The 27,934-nt window shown below is 38.2% G+C and overlaps 6 protein-coding genes and 1 pseudogene across 6 annotated transcripts; 5 read left to right on the plus strand and 2 right to left on the minus strand.

The window, feature by feature from the left end:
• The first annotated feature begins 720 nt into the window (after positions 1-720).
• On the plus strand, positions 721-2,012 carry LOC148933873 (uncharacterized). The gene is made up of 2 exons (XM_089061859.1): positions 721-980; positions 1,067-2,012. The coding sequence occupies exons 1-2, from the start codon at positions 721-723 to the stop codon at positions 2,010-2,012; spliced, it is 1,206 nt and encodes a 401-aa protein (XP_088917985.1).
• Positions 2,013-2,069: 57 nt separating this feature from the next.
• Positions 2,070-4,220, plus strand: LOC148933874 (uncharacterized). The gene is made up of 2 exons (XM_089061861.1): positions 2,070-3,294; positions 3,379-4,220. Exons 1-2 carry the CDS (start codon positions 2,070-2,072, stop codon positions 4,218-4,220), a joined length of 2,067 nt encoding a protein of 688 aa, XP_088917987.1.
• Positions 4,221-4,394: 174 nt separating this feature from the next.
• Positions 4,395-5,041, plus strand: LOC148933875 (uncharacterized; annotated as a pseudogene).
• Positions 5,042-5,573: 532 nt separating this feature from the next.
• Positions 5,574-8,445, plus strand: LOC125222450 (G patch domain protein). The gene is made up of 4 exons (XM_048125072.2): positions 5,574-5,723; positions 6,695-6,911; positions 7,629-7,896; positions 8,009-8,445. Exons 2-4 carry the CDS (start codon positions 6,743-6,745, stop codon positions 8,319-8,321), a joined length of 750 nt encoding a protein of 249 aa, XP_047981029.1. The 5' UTR covers positions 5,574-5,723; positions 6,695-6,742; the 3' UTR covers positions 8,322-8,445.
• A 227-nt stretch (positions 8,446-8,672) lies between these two features.
• LOC125222451 (histone H3.2) lies at positions 8,673-9,265 on the minus strand. The gene has a single exon (XM_048125073.2). It carries the CDS (start codon positions 9,202-9,204, stop codon positions 8,794-8,796), a length of 411 nt encoding a protein of 136 aa, XP_047981030.1. The 5' UTR covers positions 9,205-9,265; the 3' UTR covers positions 8,673-8,793.
• Positions 9,266-13,493: 4,228 nt separating this feature from the next.
• LOC125222449 (CBS domain protein (DUF21)) lies at positions 13,494-16,715 on the minus strand. Its single transcript, XM_048125070.2, has 11 exons — positions 16,409-16,715; positions 16,224-16,300; positions 16,051-16,134; positions 15,818-15,931; positions 15,636-15,722; positions 15,423-15,562; positions 15,249-15,336; positions 14,733-14,806; positions 14,139-14,266; positions 13,792-14,045; positions 13,494-13,706 (listed from the first exon to the last, which is right to left on the minus strand). The coding sequence occupies exons 1-11, from the start codon at positions 16,584-16,586 to the stop codon at positions 13,662-13,664; spliced, it is 1,269 nt and encodes a 422-aa protein (XP_047981027.1). The 5' UTR covers positions 16,587-16,715; the 3' UTR covers positions 13,494-13,661.
• Positions 16,716-23,996: 7,281 nt separating this feature from the next.
• LOC125217651 (putative pectin methylesterase CGR3) lies at positions 23,997-27,440 on the plus strand. The gene is made up of 7 exons (XM_048119173.2): positions 23,997-24,149; positions 24,824-24,959; positions 25,169-25,208; positions 25,366-25,407; positions 26,049-26,423; positions 26,672-26,727; positions 27,055-27,440. The coding sequence occupies exons 2-7, from the start codon at positions 24,840-24,842 to the stop codon at positions 27,205-27,207; spliced, it is 786 nt and encodes a 261-aa protein (XP_047975130.1). The 5' UTR covers positions 23,997-24,149; positions 24,824-24,839; the 3' UTR covers positions 27,208-27,440.
• The last annotated feature ends 494 nt before the right edge of the window (positions 27,441-27,934 follow it).

Here is a 27,934-nt window from a genome sequence, read left to right on the forward strand (position 1 = left end):
AATTAATTTCGTACTAATCTAATGTAATATATTTGGGCTCATTATTTGAACTATACTATTAAATTTTTATAGTTAATAAGTTTGGGCTCATAATTTTCTATAATTTGGTTTATAGAAGTATTCCTTGAATTATTTTTTGTTTAACTCAAATGTACTAATATTATTATTTTTTTGAAGTTTATGTTGGTGGATCCGTTGAAAGTCCTATTATTATAAGTGATGTTGTTCGTGATGATCTTACGGAAGAGAGCACTATTGTTTCGTCTTCATTGTATCAATGTGGAGGTATTTTTTTATTTCTATTGGGATTTAATTTTATTATTTTTTGATTTATGTAAATGTAATGCATATGAGTATACTACATTTGATAACTATTTTTATTGTTTATCTTTGTTAATATTATTATAATAATTGAAAATTAAAATTATTATATTGAACCATTTCATTGCTCCTAACGTTTTTTAGTTTTTGTTTTCTATTTTCATTTGTAAATATGTTAATAGAAGTACAAATTTAATGATATTTAATTTTTTATTTGTAGATTATTGGGATATTGGTGATGCTTTGTTCTCCTGTTCGTATTGTGGTGCGTTGTTTTGGTATGAGGAACGTCTTGGCAAACCGAATAAACCCAAGAGTCCGAGATATTCCCTTTGTTGTATGAATGGGAATATTGAGCTTCCTTTGATGATAACTCCTCCCGAAGTTTTATTGCGTTTGATGTTCTCTAACGATGCCAAAAGTGTTCACTTCTTGAAAAATATTCGTTCATATAATTCTATGTTTTGTTTTACTTCTTTGGGAGGTAAAATTGATAATAGTTTGAACACCGGTCGTTCTCCTCCTGTTTTTCGTTTATATGGTCAAAATTACCACTTAATTGGTAGTTTGCTACCACTGCATGGTGCACCTCCCAAGTTTGCTCAATTGTATATTTATGACACGGATAATGAGATCAATCATAGAATGAAGTCTGTGAGGTATGTATTTATATTTATATGATTTCAGTGTTAAAATTTAGTTGAATTTTTTATATTTAATTTTAATGTAGTTATTATCTTTGCAGGGAGAGAAATATTGTTAATGATCTTCACTCTGAGATTGTATGTGACTTACAATTTATGTTGGATGAGTATAATGTGCTGGTAAAGTCATTCCGTTTGGCTAAAGAAATGATCAATCAACAAAATCCATCAAATGTGAAATTGAGGTTGCTTGGTAAAAGAGGTAGGGATGGAAGGACTTATAACCTACCTTCTGTTTCTGAGGTAGCCATGCTTGTGGTTGGGGATTTTGACCACGCATTGGGTGATAGAGACATTATTGTTGAAAAACAGTCAGGGAATCTACAGCGCATTAGTGAACTTCATCCTTCTTATCTTGCATTGCAATATCCGTTGTTGTTCCCTTATGGGGAGGATGGTTATACAGAATTCATAGGTTTTTCTGATTCTGCTACTTCCTCATCGACCAATAGAAAGAGAGTTAGCCCTAAAGAGTTTTTTTCGTATCGCATGCATGATAGAGTTGCTGAGTGTTCTATTATTTTGTATGCAAAGCGATTGTTTCAACAATTTATTGTGGACGCATACACTATGATTGAATCTGGACGATTGACGTTTGTTCGAACCCAACAAAAGAAATTGCGTGCTGAAATTTATAGCGGGTTGGAGGAGGCCGTTCTACGTGGTGAAACTGATAGTTCCAGACATGGGAAACGAGTTATCTTGCCTTCCAGTTTTGTTGGTGGTGCCCGGTATATGATTCAGAATTACCAAGATGCGATGGCTATATGTAGATGGATTGGATATCCAAATCTTTTTATAACATTTACGTGCAATCCTAAGTGGCCTGAGATTGGGAGGTTTGTTGGGCCTAGGGGTCTAAAATCAGATGACCGTCCTGATATCGTTAGTAGAATGTTTAAAGTGAAGTTGGATGGTTTCATAAGGGATGTTAAGAGTAAAAAAATATTTGGAGCCGTTAAAGCAGGTTCATTTGCATTTTTTTAAAGTTTTTTTAAACATGAATTTAAGTACTTTATTTTATAATTAAACCATATTCTTTTTATGTATTGTGATGCAGTTATTTACACCATTGAGTTTCAGAAACGTGGATTGCCCCATGCACATATTTTATTATTTTTAAGCAATGAGGATAAACAACCTCATCCTCGACGCATTGATGAAATTATATCTGCTGAAATTCCTGATCCATTGATTGATCCTTATTATTATGAGTGCGTCAAAGAACTTATGATGCATGGTCCGTGTGGTGTTGTTCGAAAATCATCCCCTTGCATGCGTGATGGACGTTGCACTAAGTATTATCCCAAGAAATTTGTTGCTGATACAATCTTTGATGACGATGGTTATCCCATTTATAGGCGTAGAGATAATGGTCTGGTTGTGTTGAAGGATGGTGTTTCTTTGGATAACAGATATGTTGTTCCTCACAATCGTTTTCTCCTTATGAAATATGGTGGTCATATTAATGTTGAGTGGTGCAATCAGTCCCGGTCAATCAAGTATTTGTTCAAATATGTACATAAGGGTTATGATAGGGTGACAACATCTTTTTTCCAATCTGGAGTTGATGGTGTTGAAAAAAATCTGGATGAAGTAAGTTTGTATTATGATTGTAGATATGTATCATCTTGTGAAGCTGCTTGGAGAATTTTTGGGTTTGAGATTCAATACAAGGATCCTTCAGTTGAACGGTTGAGTTTTCATCTTCCTAATGAACAACATATCATTTTTGATGAAGCCGATTCGTTGGATAATGTCCTGAATCGTAGGACAATTCATGAGAGTAAGTTCTTAGGTTGGATGGAGGCAAATAAGATATATTCTGAAGGGAGAAATTTGACATATGGCGAATTTCCGACCAAGTTTGTGTGGAAGAAAGATCATTGGCAACCTAGAAAACAACGTTATTCGATTGGGAGGTTGTTTTATGTTGCTCCTGGTTCTGGTGATATGTATTACTTGAGATGTTTGTTGAATGTCGTTAAGGGAGCTACATGCTATGAGGATCTTAGATTTGTTAATGGTGTTCAATATGATACATTTAGAGATGCATGCTTCGCTTTAGGATTGTTGGATGATGATAAGGAGTATATTGATGGAATTGTTGAGGCTTCTTTTTGGTCATCTGCCCATTCACTAAGATTGTTGTTTGTAAGTCTGTTGTCATCGGAATCTGTTTCTCGACCGGATGTTGTATGGCAAAAGTGTTGGAAACATTTATCCGATGATGTTGTTTATATCCAAAGAATATTAAGGAATCAACCAGGTAATTTTTAACTGAATATTTTTGTTGTATTTATTAAATATTTTTTATGTCGGCCTAATTACATACATATTTTCATTACTCCAGGTTTGGTGCTGAGTGATGATGAAATTCAGAATTTTGTGTTGGCGGATATTGAGAAATTGTTAATGAATGTTGGTAAAAGTTTGCGTGATTACCATGGTATGCCGTATCCAGAATCGCAGTATTTTGAAACATCTCAAAATACATTGATCAGCGATGAGTTGTGTTATGATCGTGAAGCTTTAGGAAGAGAACACTTGGAATTTCTTTCAAAGTTCACGGATGAGCAACTTCATGTTCATGATACGATAATGTCGTCTGTGAATTCGACTGAAGGAAGAATGTTTTTTGTTTATGGTTATGGAGGGACTGGAAAAACATTTATCTGGAGGTCTTTGTCAGCAGGGATTCGTTCGAAGGGAGGTATTGTGTTAAATGTGGCGTCCAGTGGCATAGCCTCTTTATTGTTACCTGGAGGTAGAACCGTCCACTCACGCTTTAAGATTCCTATCAATGTTAATGAAGATTCTATGTGCAATATAAAACAAGGTACGGATCTTGCCGAGCTTATCATAAGGTCGAAACTTATCATATGGGATGAAGCTCCGATGATTCATAAACATTGCATAGAAGCCGTTGATAGGACTTTTAGAGATATTCTTCGTGTGTTTAGTGAGTCCAGTATGGACAAACCGTTCGGTGGAAAAACTATAGTTTTTGGTGGTGATTTTAGACAAATATTACCTGTTGTTCCTAAAGGGAGTCGACAGAATGTTGTGAATGCCACCATTAACTCTTCATATCTTTGGAGTAATTGTACAGTGTTGAGGTTGACCAGAAACATGAGACTGTTGAGTGTTGAATCTTCTTTTGAAGCTTCTAAGTTGGAGGAGTTTTCATCTTAGGTTGCTTCTATAGGTGATGGAGTTGTTGGTGGTCCGAATGATGGTGAAGTCGTAATTGATCTTCCCTCTGACATTTTACTGTCTAATACTGGAGATCCTCTTAAAACCATTGTTGAGAACATATATCCTTCTTATATGGATCCTGAAGAGTTGAGCAATTGTTTGCATGATCGTGCTATACTTGCTCCCACGCTTGATGTTGTTGATGAGGTTAACCAGTTCATGATTTCGATGGATCAGTCTCAAGGTCGGGTATATTTGAGCTCTGATAGCATTTCAAATTCAGATTCCACATCGAATGGTTTAGCTGAGATACATTCAGTTGAATTTTTGAATAATTTGAAGTGTTCAGGTACCCCTAATCATGAATTGATGTTGAAAGTTGGAACTCCTGTAATGTTGTTAAGAAACATAGATCATTCTAATGGTTTGTGTAATGGCACCAGATTGATAATCACCCGGTTAGGTGATTATGTTTTGGAGGCCCGTGTCTTGGGGGGGCATAATATTGGTCATAGAGTTTTGATTCCGCGAATGTCATTGATACCGTTGATCCAAGGCTACCTTTCAGATTCCAACGACGCCAATTTCCTTTGGCTGTATCATATGCAATGACCATTAACAAAAGTCAAGGCCAATCTCTGTCTCATGTTGGATTATTTTTGAAAAAACCGGTCTTTAGTCATGGACAACTTTATGTTGCTATATCTAGAGTCACAAGTCGTGAAGGTTTGAAGATTTTAGTGTGTGGGGATGAGAATGATAGTAGAAGTGATTCTACTCTTAATGTTGTTTACAAAGAAGTCTTTCAAAATGTATGAATTATTGGCGTTAGAGAGATGTTTGTAATGATTTTATCGAGAAGATGTTTGAATTCTATGTTGTGTTTTGTTTACTTTGGCATTTAGTATTTCTCAGTCTTTTTAATGTATATCCTGTTTTATTTCTATTTTTTTTCCACATGTTCTTTCGCTACAGTGGTTTGACAGACTTATAGATATATAAGTAAATGTATGATTTTTAAATCTTCATAATCTTATGAATATAAAATTTAAATAGTTTCTATTCTTGATTTGCAATAATTTTTTTTTTATATATAATTTTTTATTTTGATTTAATTTGTTTTAAATATATTTTCTTATTTTTTGAAAATTATTTGGCCCTTGCATAGCACGGGTGGTAATACTAGTACTATGAAATGGAGGGGTTGCTATATTTCCATGTGTTTGAGAATTTATTTATTTTAATAAATAAATAACGAAAGCTCCAAACCTTTTAACTATAAAAATAACACAGATAAGGAAATTATTTCAAAATGAGCTTTCCATATTAGATTAATTTAATCAAATTCAACAAATAAAAGTACATTATACAAACGCTAATTATCGAAAGAGAAAAAGAACCCTAGAATCGTGCTAGTACTCTTTCCTCTCTAGATTTCTCGAAGCTCAGCCCTTTTCTTCGTCGCGAGGTTTTTCGTCCAGCTTCTACTTCTCCATCAAGGTAATTCTCCTCCACTCTCTGTTATTTTGATCCATAAAGATGCCGGTGTTTCTCTTCTTCTTTTTATTTTCCTCATCTGCAAATTCGGGACATGAATGAATGATGGTACCCTTGACTACAGAGATTTGTAATTGGGTAACCTAATACACTCCGAATCTCGCGATCGATATTTGTAATTGGATACAGAGGGAGAGATTGAATTTACAGAACTCAAATTGTTTCAAACTTTGCTTGTAAAAATTGAAAACAACATCTATTTAAAATTGTTGAATTCGTTTCTGGGGCAGAGGAAACTCTGGGTTTAATGAAAATTAAGTTATTTGGGTGGATGAAAAGTTACTTATTTTAGGATGAAAAATTGAAATTCATTGAGAGCTTTTTTGCTGAAGTTAGAATAAAGGGGAGTTGTGGATTAGATGTTATGGGCAGAAAAATTGGGGAAGAATACTTTGTTTTAATATACTCCATTAAATATAGTGCATTATCACCACCGATTTCAGTTTGCAGCTTCTATCATCTGAGATACAGAGATAAATTGTCTATAGAGAGGAAGAGATAATGTATTTCTCAATCTCTGATATGAATTAGACTTAAAAATCTGTTCTTTCAGCTGAAAGTAGTTGGCAAGATATTGTGAATACAGTTTTTATACCTTACACCATCAAATCTCCTTTGAAGTTTCAACTGTAAAGAAGTTTTTTTTTTAAGTCATTTTCTTGATTCTGCCTGCTGCCTGGTCATGGTTGATTTGTAGTTGCAACATCTAAGGTTTGCAAGATTGAGATTGTCTCCAGATATGGAGAGGAATTTTTGTAGATGCATCAGTTTGAATTATGGGCATCTCTTTATTTTCTTTTACCTAGTCAAAGTGCACCCATCTGTGAAGTGCACGTCTTGGGCATGTAGATTTTGTATTCACCTGCCATCTTTGATAAGTGAGAATGCTCAAAATCTGCTTGTGCTATATGCAGGAATATCCTCTTTAGCTGCCTTAGTGAACATCCTTGTTGAGGTTCAATATGGATTTGGAGACGGAAAACAGAATAGCTGCCATTCTCTTAAAGCAGGCTGCAGAATTGCGCCGTGAGGCTCAGAAGGAAGGTGCACTTGCTTATCTTCGTGAGCCCACAGTTAGGTGCAGGCCAAATTCTCGTTTCTTGACTGCAACTGTTCGTGGAGTACAACAAGGTGAGTTTTGCTGCCTATTTTCTTGTTTGGTGTTGGGATGGGCTATAAATTATATGTGTGGGGGCTTCTCTTTCTTACTGTCTATAGTGGTTGTTGTTCTTTAGGTTTGTGCTTATATAGGTACTGAACTGTGATAACCACAATTCACGATGCTACTGAACAATAGCTTTTTTTTAGCTAAGCTGGAAAGTTGGGTGTTGTTGTCTTTTAAAAATAAATCTTTTTCTTGTTTTGTGTGAGATAACTATGAAGCACAAGTCCTAAATCTTTTTTAAGATTATTTACTGAATTGAAGCTAGACAGACAATATTTATTTAGATGCATTCAGAAATTATTTTCTGCTTTATATTTTACTCTGAATCAAGATCTGAGTACTGATTCAGCAAATATAACATACTAATGGAGACGATAAATCCTGTTTATTGGCCATTCAACTAAAGAATTCAAAATCACTTTTTCATGCTTAAGAAGTTTGTTTCATCTCCTGATGTTAGTTGCAGGACAGTTAATTGAACTTTCTCCTTTTCTCTTTCTTCTTTTTCTGGTTGTTGTGGGGAAAAACCTGAGTTGTGCTACTGTTGATGTATTGAGACTGCAAGTAGCTTTTTTTGAAAGTATGGGAATCTTCACCGAAACATAGTTGTCATTTTTAGCCAGTTCTTTTATCTCATGTATCTCAATAATATCCTAACTCCCGTTCGATATTTGGTGCTGCAGCTAATCGTGTAGTTGAAGTTAATGAGATGTGGCGACTAAGAGATAAGCAGCTCGAACTGGACAACAAGCTTAGAGGAATCAGAAGTGAGAGCAATAGTGGAAGGGGTCACAAGGACATTCGTGAGTCTCGCACTTGTACAAGTAGAGCCAGCGATGAAGTGGATAACAGTGCAAATTCTTCTCGCTCTTCAAAGAAAAGAGACCGTTTGGATCCATTGGAGGATGAAGGTCTTAAGGATGCTGAAATTGACCAATTTTTACACTCCAGGTTCGTTTGCTCATTCACGTTATATTCTGAATACAATTTCGTCGTTTTAGCAGCTTTCATGAGTAGATGGTAATCATCAGCCGTACTGATTGCATCATGTTTCGACCTATAGAATCAAGCGAGGCAGGGGTTCAGTTGGGTCGAGGATGGATGAAACCGGCCCTTACCTCCCCCTTAGCCCAGATTCTAAAAACAAGTTCGATAGCGATAATGAGACGATTCCATACAAAGCAAGAGTCGCACTTGGCCCAGAGAAGCCTTATTCCCTGAAATCCAGTGAATTGTCTTCGGATGATGAGCCACATCCACACAAGAACAAGAAAGCCTCGAGCAAACGCCATTCGAGGAAACACAAATCGAAGGAGGCGTCGAAAGACAAGAAGAAAAAGAAGAGAAAGGAAAAGAGAAGTAAACATCACAAGTGATCATGTAACAGTTTTCAAATGGAAATCAGATTATTCATCTATTTATCTATCTTTATATGGTTGCCATTTGTTGTATGTACATTAATTTAAATCTTTGTTAATCTGACTTCCGCCATTGATGAAATCTCTAGATTTGTCTTATGTTGGATTGCAACTAACAAGGATTAAATATGAATGGAATTTGGTATCCGTAAAAATAAATGAGATTTTTAAGTTAAAATGAATCAAAATAACAAATCAAACAAATCAAACTGAACAAAGGATCATATCCATCTTCAGATTGATTCATACTTGTGTTGAATTTTGATTGAAATAACAAGGATAGCTATGAATGAAATGAAATAGCAATGATTTCAAATAACATTGATATATTTATACGAGATCAAACGGCAGAACAAAGATGAAATCAACAGCAATAACATCAAAACAAACTACCTAACCCTGATTAACACCAACAGCACGATTAAAATGATTAGGCCCTCTCACCCCTAATCCTCCTAGCCAACTGGATATCCTTGGGCATAATCGTCACCCTCTTAGCGTGAATAGCGCACAGATTGGTATCCTCAAAGAGTCCGACAAGGTACGCCTCGGCCGCCTCCTGCAGCGCCGCGACGGCGGAGCTCTGGAACCTCAGATCCGTCTTGAAATCCTGCGCGATCTCACGCACGAGCCTCTGGAACGGGAGCTTGCGGATGAGCAGCTCCGTGGACTTCTGGTACTTGCGGATCTCACGGAGAGCGACGGTGCCGGGGCGGAAACGGTGGGGCTTCTTCACTCCGCCGGTGGCCGGGGCGGATTTCCTGGCGGCCTTGGTGGCCAGCTGCTTGCGCGGCGCCTTGCCGCCGGTGGATTTGCGGGCGGTCTGCTTGGTGCGAGCCATTTCTAGGGTTTGTGAGAGGGAAATGGAGATTTGAGATTGGGGATTTGGGGATGAAGAGGGAAAGGAATTTCAGTGGTGATTTATAGTGAAGTTTGTGTGAAATTTGAAGTGGCGGGAGGGAGGGAGAATTGGGGCGGTTGGATTTTGAAATTTTTGGTGGACGGCTGAGATTGTGTATTGAGATGGAAGGATGAGAAATGTGGATTGTCGGATGGGAGCTTATCAACGGTTGAGATTGAGAGTGGGGCGGATCGCGGATTGATGATGTGGGCAACCTGGATGCATTAGTAGAGTATTATCTCTATTAGTAATATCAACCAACTCAAAATATAATTTCACTTAAGTAAAATAGTTTTATTTATTTTATCTTAATATGTGAAAGTTATCAATATTTAATTATATCAATCACATTCTAATTTTTAACTTATCAATTTTGTGAATTTTATTATTGAAACTTTACTTTGGAATTGCGACGGAGAAAATAAATCAGATCAAGAAAATATTCCCGAGTCTAAGCATACTATGGTGGCAATATGAGGTGGTATGCCCCATCGATACTTCTTTGACATGTGGAACTCAAAAATGACTCACATTTTATATATGAAAACCTTCCAAGTTAGATTTAAACTACAACTACTATTAACATGTTGCATCGTGTCACGTTTGAGTCTTTTTCTAATACTAATATTAATATTTAATAACTTATAAAATGATATTCAAACTTACAATAATTTTATAATTAAGTCCTCAAATCAAATTAGATGATTTTTAATGTTTTACAAATTTAATATTCTACATTTCATTAAAACCTTAATTATGTCTTGATAGTATAATCATATTTGTCCTTTTAACTTTTTTTTCTCCTCACTTTATCTTGTCTTAATATTTAATATTTATTACTATTTGTAATGAAAAATAATAATTTATTAAAATTTAATTGAATCATATCCTAATTCCATCTTTCAAATAAAAAACCTATAAATGTGTTTGACTCCTCTCCATATAATTAATATCCGGTAAAATTGAGATATGATTCAATTAAATTTTAATGAATTATTAATTCAAATTATATAAATAATAATGAATATGATAAGAAAATTTGAGAGGGAAAAAATAAAGGAAAAATGTGATATTAATATCAATTGACAGATATAATTATGATTTTAATAAAATATTGCATATTAAATTCATAAAATATTAAAAATCATCTAATTTGATTTATTGGCATAATTATAAAATTGTTATAGGATTAGATAATATTTTTGTAATTTATTAGACAAAGACTCAAGCATGACAAGATGTAACATGTTAAGGTTGTATTCGGTTGCTTAAACTATAAATTAGTAGTTGGATCGGTTGAAATGGGCTTTCTATAAGACTAAATAAATATTGGAGAGAGATAATGGAGAACAAAAGAGAGATGCGGAGAGATAAAATAGTCGGAGGGTTGAAGCTCCGATGAATAGTCGGTATTGCAATGCAGAAAATTATATCATGTAGATGGGCAAACCACTGGCCTTTATTTGTATTGGGCCGACATAATTTCTAATATTAGCAATTGAACACGTTAAAGTTGTCAGCCAAATTATATCATGCTAATCTCTCCAATCGAATGCCGCCTAATAGTAGTTTAAATCTAATTTGGAAAGTATCCATATGCAAAATGTGAATCAATTTGAGTTCCACATGTCAAAGCAGTATTGGTGAGGCATACCACCTCATATTGCCATCATGGTAAGCCTAGACTAGAGAATATTTTCTCAAATCGAGACGATGATCTATTATATTTTTCAAAAAATAAAATGTATACGCAAACTAATGTTTTGTTTTTATTTTTTAATAATTCGCTAAAAAAGATTGCTTGAAGTGATATAAATTGAAATGATTTGGATAGAATTGTTGACTGAAAAACATGAAATGGAATAATGCAATTGCTAAAAATTGTATTGTAGACGAATTTTAAAGTTGGGATATAAAATTAGGGATGGATTCGATCGATTAGCTCTTAATCAAATTTGAACCACTATAATATAGCATTGCATTGCCTATGACTGAATTTTACTCACTACTTACTTTCACTTAAAACTAACTTTTCATTATTAAGTAAAAAGTTGCTCCTACTTTACATATATATGTAATGACTAGTTTATTAAATAAATACCTACATATCACGTATACAATTAACTAGTAGCTTAGTACATATACGATAGACGACATAAAATGCTATTTTGAATAATACAGATCACATGAAATATCATTAAACATTTAAACACAATAAACATTGATCAATTAGTGACACCGATACCTTAGATCATCTCCAATGGCGGCTAGCGGGCCGGCTAGCCGCTCCGCGCGCGCTAGCCGATCATTGGGACCAGCGAGCGCGAAATCGGCTAGCCCACGCCGCTCCGTTGACCGCCATTGTATGGTCCCGATCGCTAGGCTAGCGATCGGCCAGCCCCCCTCATTTTTTTTAAAATTTTCGAAACTCTATATATGCGCGATTTTAACGTTATTTTCATTTGCACCACTTGTTTTAACGAGTTTCTCTCTCTCTCTTAATTTATGTACAAGAGCAATATCGCGAAATGAGTGATGCGGGTGGCAGCGGCGTGGATGGTAGTGGTGATGATGCTGAGGAGTTCAACCGACGATTTAACGAAGAGTTGGCGGCCTATACGTCCCGCGAGATAAATTGGCTGATACAAAGGGCCTTGCAGCCGCAGCAGCCGGCGGTACCTTGACCCATTGTCCACCACCGAAATGTGGTTGATCGGGATCACGTCGCTGCACATCAGCGGCTATATGACGACTACTTCGCTCCGGAGCCGCAGTTTGGGGCCAATCATTTCATGCGGCGTTTTAGGATGAAGAGGCCACTGTTTATGCGTATCGCTGACGCTTTAGAGCTTCGATATATGTGTTTCCGGTTCAGGTATGATGCGGCTGGCGAGTCTGGCCACACACCTATACAAAAGTGCACTGCGGCAATCAGGCAGTTGGCATGCGAAGGCTCGGCAGACATGTGGGACGGGTACTTCCACATCGGTGAGACGACTGCCCTAGATTGTCTGAAGTATTTCCGTCATTGAAATATTCCTTGAGCAGTATCTTCGAAGCCCTACCCCCGAAGACTGTCAGGATCTGATGCAGATGCACGGGGAGAAGCATGGGTTCCCGGGGATGTTGGGCAGCATAGACTGTATGCATTGGGAGTGGAAGAACTGTCCCACCGCCTGGAAATGGTTCTACACGACCGGCTACAAGGGAAAGAATCCCACGATGATCCTCGAGGCCGTAGCTGATTACCGGCTGTGGATTTGGCATGCGTATTTTGGGGGAGCTGGGTCGAACAACGACCGCAACGTCCTCAACTCGTCGACCCTTTTCAACGAGTAGTGTCAGGTCGTCGGTCCGACCATCAGTTTGTCGCCAACGACAACCAGCATGATATGGGCTACTACTAGGCGGATGAGATATACCCTAGGTGGCCCGTCTTTGTGAAGACGATCAGATGCGTAGCTGATGAAAGGAAGGCCTACTTTGCGGAACGGCAGGAGTCGGCGCGCAAGGACGTGGAGCGGGCATTTGGTGTGCTCCAGTCTCGATGGGCGGCAGTTAGGGGTCCAACGCGTTTGTGGCATGTCGACTGCATTGCTGATATAATGTATACTTGTATTATCATGCACAACATGAAAGTCGAAGATGAAGGTGTACAACTGACTAGTTGGGCCAATGACGATGCTGATGCAGCCGGTCCAAGCCACGACATGGCCACCCCCAACGTACGAATGGGGGTACCTCACGATGAAGCCGACCGCCTCAAGGCACATACCGACATGCGCCAAGTGGATGCTCATATTCAACTCCAAAAGGATTTAATTGAAGAGTTGTGGGCGCGGAAGATTGCACAACGATAGATTTTTTTTTAATTATGTCATTTTTTAGGATGTACTTTTTCTATTTAAATAAAATTATTGCATTTTCCCGTATCTGTGTCGTAAATTTAATTCTGTAATTTGCGTGATTGTAATTTATTTGTTTTTCATAATTTTGTTGGTCTATGGCTAGACTATTGCTTGTCCAGATTTTTGTCCTGATATATGACAGGCAGTTTCTAGTCCTAGATAATGTGGCAGGAGGAGTTTTTTGGCTAAGCTATTGCTGGCGTATGGCCATTGGAGATGCTCTTATAAACATTTTTCCTATTAAACGTGTAGTCCATATATATATTAGATAAAATTACATATAATCACGACGTGCCATTATTATATGTGGCACGATTCACCTTGATTTTTTCAATCGAATTTCATTAATCAATGAATAATTCTTTCAATTTCTTACATATATTCAACCAAAACTAATACTCCATACGAAAAAAGTCACAACAACATTTTCAACGTAGTATCAATGTTGCATATCTAGCTCTCGCATATAATTACGCTATGTATATATGGTCACGACTCATCGACATGGTGATCCGTTTCATCGAATATCTCTTCCTGCAAGAAGCAATCCACCAAATAATGTAAGAGAAAGTGAAAATTAAGGGTTATGGATAAGCACATTATAATGTATTAACTTCACCTGCAGAAGCTCTTCTATCACATCTTCCATGGTAATAATCCCTACTGCCTCTTCTTCTTCGGGGAGCTTCGGCAGCGGACTTCCATCCATTTGCAGAATGTCCGCATACATGTTTTTGGTCCATTTCTTGGCCCTAGATGGGTTTTTGAAAGAATCGTTTCCATTGTTTGGGAAACTCTTCCATTTCTGTAGGGGTCTCTTTGTCTTCACAGTTTTTTCACCGTCCACGTCTATCCTCACATCCTTGGTTGGATCTACAGGGTGTAATAATAAGTGGTTAAGTTTTTTGTAACTGCATTGACATTTATCTTACAACTAGAAACCAACACGGATTGCATGTGACTTACTATCTAGTGGCGCCTGGCTAGCAGGCTTGTCGGTTGTATTGGTATACTGCTTTACGACTACAGCCATGTGACTGTGACCCTTCTGGAATTCATTCAAGATGTCATATAGTGGCAAGGTTTCTGCAACCCTTAAGAGGAAGTAGAGGTATTAGCACATTTTCCATATGTCAAAACTAATCGGGAGGCGTTCACTTTTGGTGCAAATTTAAGTTCAAATCCAGCTGGTATGGGGTAGATTCTATCGATTCGAGCTACACCTCATCAAATGATAAATGTGCAACTATCAAGTATCAAGACTTGGATTGTTTAGTTCACTCTACATATTAGGCCACATATATGTTCACCAACAATTAAACAACAATAGAAGAATGCCTAAGGCTCGAGCTGGAGCGTTAAACAGAAATAGCCAGGTAAAGTAAGTGCATAAGTAAGAATAGCTGCACATGTATCCAGTTGCTAGCTCATATGACTAACAACGAGCAGTATTCTGATGATAATCGTCTTAATGAAGCATAGAAATAACTAATTTCTGGTAACACATTCAAGGCCTCATTTGTGGATAAAAGTTTTGGAGTTTCAGTGTTTCAAACGTACCTTGGAATTCTGCGAATTGTGACACTTTTTACTGGTACTGTATCTTCTGGATGAATGGTTAACAAGTTTTTTACCTGGAAGGACATAGGTAAACAAGAAAAGTTGGAGGTACTGCATATTAAGCTCTCTAGTAAAAATTAAAAAACAATGTAGATAAAACTATATATGCAGATGCCGTGTGAAAAAGAATGTGATAGCTGAGGTAATCTGATGAGAATTCTCATAAAAGTAGGTGAGTATGTGAAATACTATAAAAGTCCCATTACTAGTTTACATTTGTTACTACTTCATGTTTTATGACTTGCTCATTTACTGATTCTCCTCTCATATCTGGAATATTGACTGAGGATCACTAAATATTGGGATCCCACTACGTAAGAAAAAAGCTTATCTAAAGAATTTAAAATTACAGATCCTAGTCAATGCCCTGATTGCTTAGTTTGTGGAATATTAACATAATAATGCATCCAAATTCATAAGAACTTATAATCTGAAACCAAAATACAAAACATGTACCAGAACAAGCCCGATGATATTTGTAGGTTGCTCGTAATAGACAGGCACTCTGCTATGCCCTTTCTCCAAGATGAGATTCATCATAGTCCTACAACAGAGGAAGAATAACACGATTTCACAACACATATAATGATCAAAGGAACTAAGTTGTTGAGTCCCAAATCATCCATATACCTATCAAGCTTGGCATTAATGTCGATTGAAAAGATGTCCGATATCGGGGTCATGGCATCACTAGCAGTTTTGTCACTGAGTTCAAGCGCCCCAGCAATAATTGTTGTCTCATCATGTGTCAGCTCTCCACCTTTACCAGCCTACACACACCACCAATTAGAGCAACATCTGATGGAAATTACACAGCCAAAGCATTAACATACATGTCCTTACCTCATTGCCATGAAAATTAACAAGTGTTTTCAGCTCAGCGCGTCGAAACAAAGTTCTATGGCCATCACCAAGCAAGAAGTCCAACAACTTCAAAAAGAAAAATACAGATTATAAAAAAGTGTAAAAACTTATGAAAATCAAATATACTCCACATAGGAGAGTGAAGAAGAGGGAAATGCTACCTTGCTTATGGGATATGCAAGAGGAAAGCAAATCCAAACAAGAACATGAACGGCTGGGGCAACAGTTGCTCCAATAGCAAGCCCATGCCTAGTGCAAACGGATTGTGGTATAATCTGAGATAAATTAGGTATCAATCATTAGATTATCAGACTCTTACATAATTTAATCGCAAAAGGTAAAGTAATTAGCAATCACACGAGCTTCTTCAATAGTTTAATCGAAAAAGCCCTACCTCACCAAACAGAAGAATCAGAGTGACGGATACAAGAATCGCAACCCAAGCCGAAACGATGCCGTCGAGGAAAATAGGAAGCGTCTGATTTCACAAAAAACACCTAACACCGTTAATCTCAGATTATTGAATTCCGCATCATAATAAACAGAGAAGAGAAATTACTACTCTACCTCCATAGCTGCGGCATTGCAAATCAGTAAAGTGCAGAGCAATAAGTGCTGGTTTTTCACAACCGGAAGTATCTTCGCTGCAAATAACAACACAAAATCGATGAAATTCCATCTCCCGACTGAAATTTTTTCCGAATTTGTGCTTCAATTTCTGCCTAATTAGAGTGATAATAAAAAAGACGCACCGGCGTATATCTGGTCCCTTGGAGTTCCAGACTTGGCGAGGACTTCGAGATCGACGAGGCTGAGGGACATGAGGCCGAGAGTGAGCCCCGACATGAGCCCTGCGAACAGCACCAGAAGCACGATCACGGCAATGTGAATGAAGAATTCCGCCTCGCAGCAGGTGTACTCCACCCCCATTCACCGAATTTCTGGATTCTGCCTGTGTAAAATGGAGGAGATTGGTGAAGAAGAGAATGGACTGGACTGAAATTTTATTTATTTATTTTTATTTTTTAGAATTGGAGAATGGATTGGATTGGATTGTGCTTCTTCAATTGGTGCTGATTCTCTACTCTTCTATATACTGGAAGAATGTGGTCCACGTGTCATTTTCTCATTATTTCTGATTTGTCTTTTACTATCAATAATTTTGTAGTACAACTATTTCAATTAATTTTAGTGATTTGTTTCCTGCCAAAATTTTATTTCCACAATTTATTTTATTTATACCACATTTTTGTTGAATGAAAAGAAAATAATTTCAATCCAAATTTAGACTATAACAGAAAATTGATTAAAGAGTTACGTACGTAATTAGAAACACGATTATTATCAGCCATAAAGTTACAGTTATACGGGAATGGGGCCCCACAGATCACAATCACTATTGCAACTAGGAAATTAATTTAAAAGGAACTTTATTTAATTTGTGGGGCAATATTTCGCAAAGGCCAGCTAAATCTCCACGGACAAACTTACATTCATATTTAATACCAGCAATAATTTGTCTGAGTCAAGTAAAATTACATTTAATACTACTATCATAGTGAAAAAACGTATTCTCGAAGATATCATGCTAAAATTAAAATATCTTGAATTTATATGACGTCACAAAGGTAACCTTATTTATTGTGATTTCTAATTTCAAATTCCATAAGGTAATAATTTATTTTTGAGTTACTTATTCAAAACTAACGTAAATTTTGATTATTTGGCGACTTTTAGCCTACTAAATAATATATGGCCACAAATACTCCTATAACAAACTTCTCATCATTGCATTTGCATACACCGCCAAAATTGATTTAATTTATAAAATAAAATAATAATGACATCACACATTCATGATAATTTATGTTGAAATGGATGCGATGAAGGGAAAACGTTTTATATGCGGCACTTAGGTAAAAGTCTAACTCGAGTTAACTAATAATCATTAGGTCAAAATTGGGGCTATTTTTTTATTTTTTAATAATAGTAACCTTTTAATTTCACCAAGAGGGTCTTATAGTCAATGTTATAGCTATTCTCTCTTATAACTTATTATAATATGATTATTTGTCTACTTTTGGTATTAATGGATTTTTGAATTATTTACTTAAGTGCCAAATTTTTCTAAAAAATATTCACTAGATACTAAAAATAACTAACATTTCACCTAAGATCATCATAAATAGTTGCTGTTTTTAATTATTGGATTTCAAATAATTTCGCTACAATCGATTCGAAGTATTGCATGACATAATAAGATTAAGATGCTACCATCGAATCACAAATATTTGGGCGCATGTGATTCGAATAATACATGCGTGATGACATATTATTATTGACCATTAATAATGACACTTTACATTATGGCACAACTTTCATCCACGCAACCGCTTATTTTAAATTAATAGCTTAAGTTAGGCTCACAGCATCTCCAATGCAAATAGGCCAGCCATACGCCAGCCACTCTCTCTCCCTGCCATGTCAGCAGCACTAAAAATCCACCTATCACATCAGATTTAAGCCAGCCATAGGCCAACCGCAATAAAAATAATTCAAAATATATTATATTTACGAATTAAAATTACGATTAAATTACGGAATTAAATTTACGACACATATACGGGAAAATTAATCCATTCCATTCAAAAAAAGTACAAAGATTTAAAAAAAAAGTACATGATTTTTTTTTAAAAAAAAGGGCTTCCACACACGAGCCCCGCCACTCTCTACTCCTCGCCGCCACCGCTGCCGCCACCCGTGGTATCTGAGCCCACGTCGGAACCCCCTAGCCGTGCCATCGCGACATCCAAATCAACCCGCATGCTCTCGAGCATCGAGTGAAGAAACATCTTCTCCGTGGGGTCAGTGGCGGTCCTCCAATCTTGGAAGACCTTGTACATCTGATCCCGCGTTTGGTTACGCGAATGGAGAGTGTACTCGAGTGGGGCGGGTGGGAGGGCGGAGGACTGGACCTCGCGGGGCGATAGTGGGGATCCTCCCCTCGCAGCCCGTTGCGCCCGCTTCTGTCCAACCGGGCGAGGGCGACCAGCAAATGAAGGAGGGGTTGGAAACTCCTCAGCATCCGGGGAGAGGTCGTGGGATCCGCCGCTGCTGCCGCTGTAGTCGCCGGTATAGTTCAGCCTCTGCTTCTTCGGCCACCCAACGTCGCACCCCGCCCGAAACTTCTCGGAGTCCTTCAACAACTCATAGCACTCCCAAAAGTGGAACTCCTTGTACTTCCCCGCCAAGGGGAACTGACTCTCGGCTATCCTCCGGGCGTCCTCCTCATTCTGCCCACTAGTGAGCTGACGGAGGGCGTTGGCGTACAACGCCAAAAAACGGCCGACCGCGGCCTTGATGCGCTCCCATCCCTTCCGGACCTCCTCCCCGCTGAAGTCCTTCCCGTGCGGGCAGTGCCTCCTATAGGCAGCTCTAATCTTCGCCCACATGTTGACGACCCGCTGGTTGTTCGCAACCAGCGGATCGTCGCACACCTCCAACCACCCCTGGCCACCCCGGCGTACTCATCCTCCGTCCACTTCCTCCGGCCGGGGGTGTCGTCAACAACGGGCTGCGACGACTCGCCGACCGCCTTGGCCTTCCCCCTCGTCTTCTTCTTCTTCGCCGCGGCCCGCCCCGCTGGAACGGGAGTGTCCGGATCGCCGAGATCGATCCCCATGTCATGCAATGACAAAAGGTCATCGCCAGTGAACTGCGTCTCCACTGGGGTCGACGTGTGAGACGAAGCCGTCAAAAAATCTAGAGAGGGACGATAGACCGTGTCCCCCCCCCCCCCGGTGACCCCTGCATCCCGGGATGCATACCCATCATCTGCTGCATCTGGGGCATACCTCCCCACCCCTGCTCGCCGCTGGCCTGTCCGCCGCCCGGCATACCCCACGGCATCCCACCCTGGTTCCCACCCCCTGGCGCTTCGGCCATCATCCCCATCAGTTGATTCCAGGGGATGTTAAACCCTGGGCCCATCTGCCCGCCCATCTGGCCCCATCCAGATCCCACGGGTACCGTGGGAGTCTGAGATCCACTCGTCGCTAGACTGGACTCGTTGTTGTGATCCATCGCTCGATGATGCTCTTGTACAAAAAGTTAGAGAGAGAGAGAAAACTCGTTAAAACAAGTGGTGCAAATGAAAATGAAACTAAAATCGCGTTTATATAGGTTTTTAAAAAAAATAAAAAAAATAAAAAATCGTCGCTGGCCGATCGGGCCGCCACAATGGCGGCCAGCGCATCGGCTAGCGACGCGCGTTCAGCTAGCCCACGCCGAAATTTTCGCCGGTCGCCCGCTGGCTGCCTCCAATGGTTCGGCTAGCCGATCGGCCAGCGCCGCGAATCGACTAGCCGGTCGCTAGCCAACCATTGGAGATGCTCTTATAGGTACACTTATTTGATCCCTTAGATCAGTCATTAATTTGAGAACTAAAATCATTTTCATGCATGGAATTGTAAAATAAATGGATTTGATTTTCTAAGGCCCAATACCAGTGCAAGTTATGGAATAGTATTTGGAAACTCAAATACATTGGCAAGGGCTAATTAATCGTGATTTTGGACAATTTCGATAAGATTCAATGCCCAATATCAGTTCGCCTCTTATGGTTAGTTCATTTTCTTTAATTCATGAATGTTTATTGCAATTCATACATTCTTACGATTGCTCTCGAGTTCTCCCAATATTCATAGTAAGAAACCGATTGTTCATTTCTTTAATTTATGAATATAATTTATTGCAATTCATACATGCTTATCTATATGTTCAAGAGTTTTAGCATGATTTGTGTCTAAATCTAAAGATGTACTACAATATTACTGAATATAGCATTTTTATAGAAAGAAACTCAAACCGACCAATTCATTGGCGGGTCTTGACCCGACCCAATATTGGGTACCCGACCCGACTCGTTCCATGTGCTGAAGTGATAAAGTTAGTGATATACATATAGAAACCTGCAGATGAATGTGATGTGAAGAATCAAGGAGGTGTTTTTAATGACTATCGTTGGATATGATTCAATGTCTTAACTGCCTTTGGAAGCTCAAGTTTGTACTTGATCTTTAGAACTCCCTTCGTTCCACAAAAGATGTCATACTTGTGGGATGACACGAGATTTTAGGAAGTTTTGTTTTATGTGTTAGGTGGAAAGAGAAAATATAATGTTTATATTATTTTGAGAGAGAATTTTTTTTTTTAAATGGAAATGTGACATCTTTAGTAAGACAAACTAAAAAGAAAAATGAGACATCTTTTATGAGACGACAAGACTACGTTAACCACAATGTGTAGATATGTCAATTCATGAATGCTTATTGCAATTCAGACATGCTTATCTACAACTCAAGAGTTTTAGCCATGATTTTTTTCTAAATCTAAATGTATGCAATGAATTAAACATTTTTGTTTGACTACTTTTAAATAAGGATTTTGTGATGGGTTTGTTTGGGTCATGGTTCGAAATTGCACAACTACAAATTTATTTCAATTCAATTTCAATTTAATGTATCAGAGCGACCCTTATGATTTGTAAGGGCTAATGGTGTTTTGAAGAATTTTGATAAAATTAACGATTACTATATCCGTTTTTGAAAAATAAGAACTTTTGAAACGACACTGATTTTAATGCATAGTTGATAGAGTAAGGGCATCAACAGTGGGACGGACTAAGCGACGTCCTATGCACCGCCACGTCAGCATTTTATCCTCCGCCACTTCCACCTGCAATGGGGCGGACTATAGCCCGCCCTAAGCTCCGCCCTAAGCATTTTACTTCTATTTTGTATTTATATAATTTATGCAAATATGCCAAGAAAAATAAATAAATAAAAACAACACAATTAAAGCAAATCCTACATTTACTTAATTAATAAAAGTTACAAAATAAGAAATTAATTTTTTTTTACAAACTAAGAAATTTTAAAAAAAGGTGCACTACATATAAACTAAACCCCGGCTCGTCTAGAGTAGTCCCAACCTGCGGCCGAGGCCAACGATCATCCGCTGGATGCATTCGATTTGAGCCGGGTTGGTTGCCTGCATCAGGGCGTTGTGCGCGTCCAACAACGTCCCGTAGTCGGAGGAGGCCACCAAATCCGTGTAGGCATGTGACGCAGCCGAAGTCTCGCTCGGGGTCGCGCTCGCGGCCGGGCTTGCGGCATGGTATGGCGGCGCCGCGGCGAATGTGGTCGCTTTGCCCTTGGCTTTGGCAGCCTTGATGCCAGGGGGACACCGAGATATCAGAGTGCCGGAACTCTCATCCTCGAACATCGGATTGTTGAGGTCTATTGGAGACGCGCCGCTCTCGCTGCTTGTATAATCAGCGAAGGTGCGCTTCGACGCCCTCTTCTTCGCTGCCGTCAATTGGAGAATCATACCACCAACGAACTTTTGCTTCTCCTTCAAGATCGCCCATGACTGGTAGTGCTTGAAATCGCCGTACAATGATGTGTACGATCTCACCGCTTTGTCGCGCACATCCGACAGACTCTCGTCGCTGGCCTGCTCCCTCTCGCACTTGTCGTACTCCCCCGCGAACAGATTGACTTGCTTCTTTATTTGATCCCAGTGCTTGCGGAGCTGCTCCCTATGGCGCTTGTAGGCGGTCGACGGCTTGGCCTCGTTGTATTTTTCGGCGATTCGCTCCCAATACTCAGTAACCTTCTGGTTGTTGGCGAACACCGGATCCTCTGAAACATCAATCCAACATCTCGTCAAAACGAAGGACTCGTCCGCAGCGTAGTTCGTCCTTCCCGGGGCGAACTCTTCACACACCGCCGTTTGCGGCAATCTCTAGGCTCGTGCCTTGGGCTGCTTCTTCTTGGTGGCGGAGCCCGACGCGGCGGTGGTGGATCGGCCGCGAGGTGCGGCGGCGGCGGGTATGCGGTTCGGAGAATGTTTCATGTCTGACAGCCCGTACGAGTCTGTGCTGAACTCAGGATCGTACTGGGCGTTGGTGTCGAATGACAGGTATTCGTCGGGTTCTGTACCCGACCATCGTGCACCACAGAACATCGGACTATTCGGACTTGGGTAATCTCCGGAATTCATTTTGTTTGAAGTGTAGAATATGTAGTGTGAATTTGAGAGTGAAAGGAGTGAAAAATAAAGTGAACAGTGAGAGATATATATAGGTTTTGAAAGTTAAATTAAAAATAAAAAACGCGTCGCATCGTCCGCGATGCCACAGTGGCGGACGATGCGCATCGTCCGTCCAATTGTGGATGCTCTAAGAGAGAAGAAAAAATGGATTAAGTAGGAGAGATGAAAATAAAAAATATTGAAAGTAGTGTTGCACATGGATTATGAGGTCCTCTTCCAAAAATTGAAAGTTTATAATTTTAAAGGACGAACCAAAATAGACATTGTTTCTATTTTAAAGGGACATTTAGTACAAAAATATGGTAAGAGCTTAAACTCTTGTACCTCTAATTGTTACCGGGTAGCATCAAGCATCTGGTAAATCACATATGAGATAATTGTGAAATTTTGAATCGTAGTGATATATCATTTCAGTTTTAAAAAATATGGAACAAACCGAAATTGGACTATTATAGCTCGAAATCCAAACATTTGGGCAGATTAGTCTGCAACACAAAAACTCAATTGGCATCCATACTTACTGACATAAGCAAACTACAAAGAAAACAGACCAAATTAGGACCCAAATATTAAAGTGTAATGAGACATAGCTAATGTATTAGAAAAGAGCCCATTTATGCCAAGCTTTGGCCCATTTAGCACAATGAGTCGCATGATAATTTTATTAAAAATCATTTGTACCTCCCTCATCCTATTCAAAGTTAAAAAAAAAAAAACACAATTTGATCAAATGTAGGAGTATAATAAAAGATAATTTAGACATTTTATGCCTTGTTCATCAATTTCGATATTTCATGCAAAAAAGAACAAAGCAAAAATACAATACAAAGACGGAGATAGATATATATTCAATCCAAATAAATAATAATACTCCATATAGCAAATATGGTCCATATTTAAAGTAATACATTTACAGCTCATAATATAATCTGTTTTATTTAAATGATAAAATAGCAAATTAAGTGTACAATATTTCATAGGCAAATAATAAAGTAACATGCTATGTGAATGAAAAATCGGACTTTTAGGCTTCAACCGACAGTTCAATAGTCTAAATAAAATAAGTCCAATTTATTGAAATTTGATTGATGTTTCCATTATCACAAAAATAAATACATAATTTTAAAATAAAAAAATGTTAATCCCTAACTTAAAATAGTTGTAATTTCCATCCTAATTTATTCCAAAATCATAGTATAAAATTTATAATTATATACGTCTCCATCTTGTCATTTATTAAGTGCAAAAAAGGAAATATGATAATGAAAATAAGATAAATGCAGCTGTTCTACTAAGAGCGCTTTTCCACTCGAATCGGAGCAGATCTAGATCCCAAATTCAGTTCGTGCGCTCCCATCTTTACATTTTTCGCACTAGGTAGCTTCCTCGCTTAATTATGTATCTTTTCCCGTTTCAATTGATCATTTCAGCGTATGTTTTTGAGTTAAATTGTGCATTTCTGCTGGTTTATGGCTTCGTTTTTGTTGATTGGTGATTGTTGTCTTGTTGGCGGTTGATTGTGTGAAATTGAGCTGTAGAGAAATGCGTTTAACTGAGAGATTAGGTGTTTCATGTGTCAATGCGGATTTACCCGCCATTTGATGGGCTCGAACTAGCTGATCCTTTTTAGTGGTTTGAATTTACTTGACTTGGTGTGTTGGATTTGAGATTCTTGCGAAAAAAATGATGTGCTTATAAAGCGGATGCTTAATCAATCATATCAGTTGATGCAATTTGTGTTAGTTCATCAGTAGATGAAAATGCCCAATTTGCCTTTTTTTGAGCTTTTCTGATAGATATCATTGATGTAGAACTGCAAGTTTGCAACTTGCAACTTATGTCTTCATGATTGATCTTGAATTGAAAAGAAGCTGATAATTTGTCGTTGGTTTTCTTATTTACTATCTGTTTGCGTGCTGATTTTGGTGGATAGTTTGTGTCTATATGTGGTTGAGATCATATTTGGTAGGATTCTGCTAGTTAAGTGCTTCAGTATTTCTGGTCAAAGAGTTGGACTTATTTTCTAGTGCTTTTGATCCAATTCCTAACAGGTCATTATATCTGCAAATGGCGTCAAGGAGACCCAATGCTTCCCGCCGCTTTGCAGACAGTGGTGTTCCCTTCATGGGCGCATTGCATCACAAGTCTCGTCCATCTCCTCTATTATCTATAGGACTCGTTGTGGTGGTAAATATTGTGCCTTTTTACCTTTTGTATTACTCTCATACTGTGTTTTTTTTTAAACTTCTGCATACTGCTTAACAAGGATGTCAACGTCCGTATCTTCCCATTCTACTTCTCATAAGAGCTGTCTGGCATTGATTGTCGTGTCTGTAACTGTAACTTTTGATTTCACTCTGAGAAAATTTATGACTTGATTTTCTACATATTTTCAGGGAGCACTGCTCATTGTTGGGTATATGTATCATGGTTCAGGTTAGTTACTGATCTATTTGGACTTCAAATACACATCCTATTGATAGAATTTTGACATTCGATAATTGTTACCGTTGCATTTGATAATAATGGTGGTAAATAATTGGTACAAAGTTCTTTTTTGGTGTTATTTGACTTTGAAATTGCTTCCTGACAGGTGGCAGGAGTAGTGATATTGCTGCTTTGAATCGACTTGAGGGTAACTTCCGATAACTGAAGCTCACCCCTCTTTTATTATAGGAAATTATTTTTTTATTCCTCCCCTTTTCCTTTATTTGTTATAAAGGCAACTTTTTTGTGATTTTGCTGTCAGTGCGCCTAAGGATTAATATCATATCCGCGTAACCAAATGAAGACATCTTTATATAAACACTATATCGACTTCTCTCTCTAACAAAAAGTAGTCATTCGTTGTTAGTACATCAATGGGTAATTGGGTACTTAAGTTTAATTAAATTCACATAATACTATCCATATTTGTATTGCAATAATTTTAGCTGCACTTATTTATTTTCCATGCCCGGTATTGGTAATCACACATATTAGAGAATTTAAACAGTTAACCTTGGTAAAATACATGCAAATATAGGACTCTTTTATCTGAAGGGCTCTTTTCTAACCCATGAGAGTTCTGCTTGCTGTTATGCATTTAATTAATCTACTAAGTATTGTTCTTGATGAGGATGTGAATCCTGCTTCCATAGACGTACCATTACTTTGTATCTGCTCGGATTATTCTTGGCACACTACTTGGTGTTTGTCAGTTCTTTTGCTTGGGTTTATATTCAGACAAATCACCTCTGGTATGTTGACTGTTCTTGTGTTTATTTGTTCCTGCAGGTGGGGTTTCCTGTACTGCAGAACTTCAAAGATTGATACCTATCCTTAAGAAATCATATGGTGACAGCATGCGGAAGGTACTACATGTAGGCCCGGAAACCTGCTCAGTCGTCTCTCAAATATTAAAAGAAGAGGACACTGAAGCCTGGGGTGTAGAGCCATATGAATTAGACGATGCTGATGCCAACTGCAAGAGTCTTGTGAGCAAGGGCGTTGTACGTGTAGCTGATATTAAGTTTCCCCTCCCGTACAAGCCCAAGTCATTTTCTCTCGTGGTTGTCTCAGATGCATTGGATTACCTGTCACCGAAATATCTTAATAAGACTGTCCCAGATTTAGCACGGGTGGCATCTGATGGCTTAGTTATATTATCTGGTAATTCCTCAGAAATCTTGGTTCCGAATTCATTTGATGAGTCTTTAACCTAATGATACACGGCACTACGGTAGTGAGTCCTAACCATTCTTGTATTTTCCAGCTGTTACGTGGTCATTCTTCCATTTACCGTGCCAATGTTTTATTTTTCCACAAGTTTAGGCTTTTAGTAGAGTAACATGGCATGAGTGCCTGCTCTGCCCCATGTTACTTCGCAGTCGAGCTTTACCAGTTTCATGTGAATGCAGGTTATCCAGGCCATCAAAGAGCTAAATTGGCAGAGCTGTCCAAATTCGGACGTCCTGTAAGTATAAATTGTCTCTTTTACATGTAATTCTTCACTTGGAAATTTTGAGTTCGACTTTTACTCTCGCTCCCCTGACCCACCCACCCACCCTCACACACGCACATACGCCATATGATGCTTATAGAATGATGGTGGTGGATCACAACTTAACTTAGTGGGAGGGCAGGGGCTGATCACAACTTATTCTTTCGCTAAGCAAACATGTTTAGACTGGAAGTTTGGTTTCCAGTTACTGTGACGATGGCTTCACAAGATGTCATGAAAACATAGTAAAGCGAAAAATAAATGAGTTGTTGAATGAGCAAGTGGGTGTTTGTTATGCAGGCCAAGTTCCGGAGCTCATCATGGTGGATTAGGTTTTTCATCCAAACCAGCTTAGAAGAGAATGAAGCTGCACACAAGAAATTCGAACAGGCGGTGATGAAGCAATCTTACAAGCCTGGCTGCCAAGTTTTCCACCTTAAACCCTTGCAGTGATGGAACCAATCTAGCATGCCTGCTTCTTAGTTCTTACACTGCTAAGTTATTGTGTGTTGAATCTGTTGTACTATACACACACCAGACATTGATATACTGTTGAATTCAAAATTTTGTTCATGTTTATTTAGTATCATACAAAATTGTACTCAAATGTTCTTTAGGTGGACTTGGGAACTCAAATGTACTTTCTCATGTTCACTTAAGAAATTAATTAATTAATGTTTTGCTAATGTTTTGGCTGTTTCTCATTTCAATGTGTTTATTATAGACAGTATAGCCTTATAGAAACATCATATTTACCTCTGGAAAGTGAAATTACTAGAAATTTACAAATTAAGTCTATTTATCTGCAAAATTTAGAAGTTTTGATTGCAATTTGCAAACCAAAATTGTGGCGAGGCTCGTGCATTATAAACCAACTAACTATTTTAAATTCTTTTGGGGTTATTTTAATAATTTTAAGTTTAAATTACAAAATTTTAAATATATTTATTATTATTTAATTAGTAATTTTTTTAGAGTTCTGTTAAAATGTTTTAATTTTTAAAGAAATGCTTTATTAGATCTCGTTAAATGTCTGGTTCTATCACTAGCTATAATATTTTACCCAAAAAAAACACATGCACATTGAAATCAACCCCAAAATACGTCACTAAATGAATCCACTGTGCCAAGGAGTTGAGTCACAATGATAATCAATTAATTACTAATAATTGGAAATTAT

The sequence above is a fragment of the Salvia hispanica genome, chromosome 1 (genome assembly GCF_029641045.1).
Source record: "Salvia hispanica isolate PSC_SH4W2 chromosome 1, Shi_PSC_v1, whole genome shotgun sequence".
Taxonomy (NCBI): domain Eukaryota; kingdom Viridiplantae; phylum Streptophyta; class Magnoliopsida; order Lamiales; family Lamiaceae; genus Salvia; species Salvia hispanica.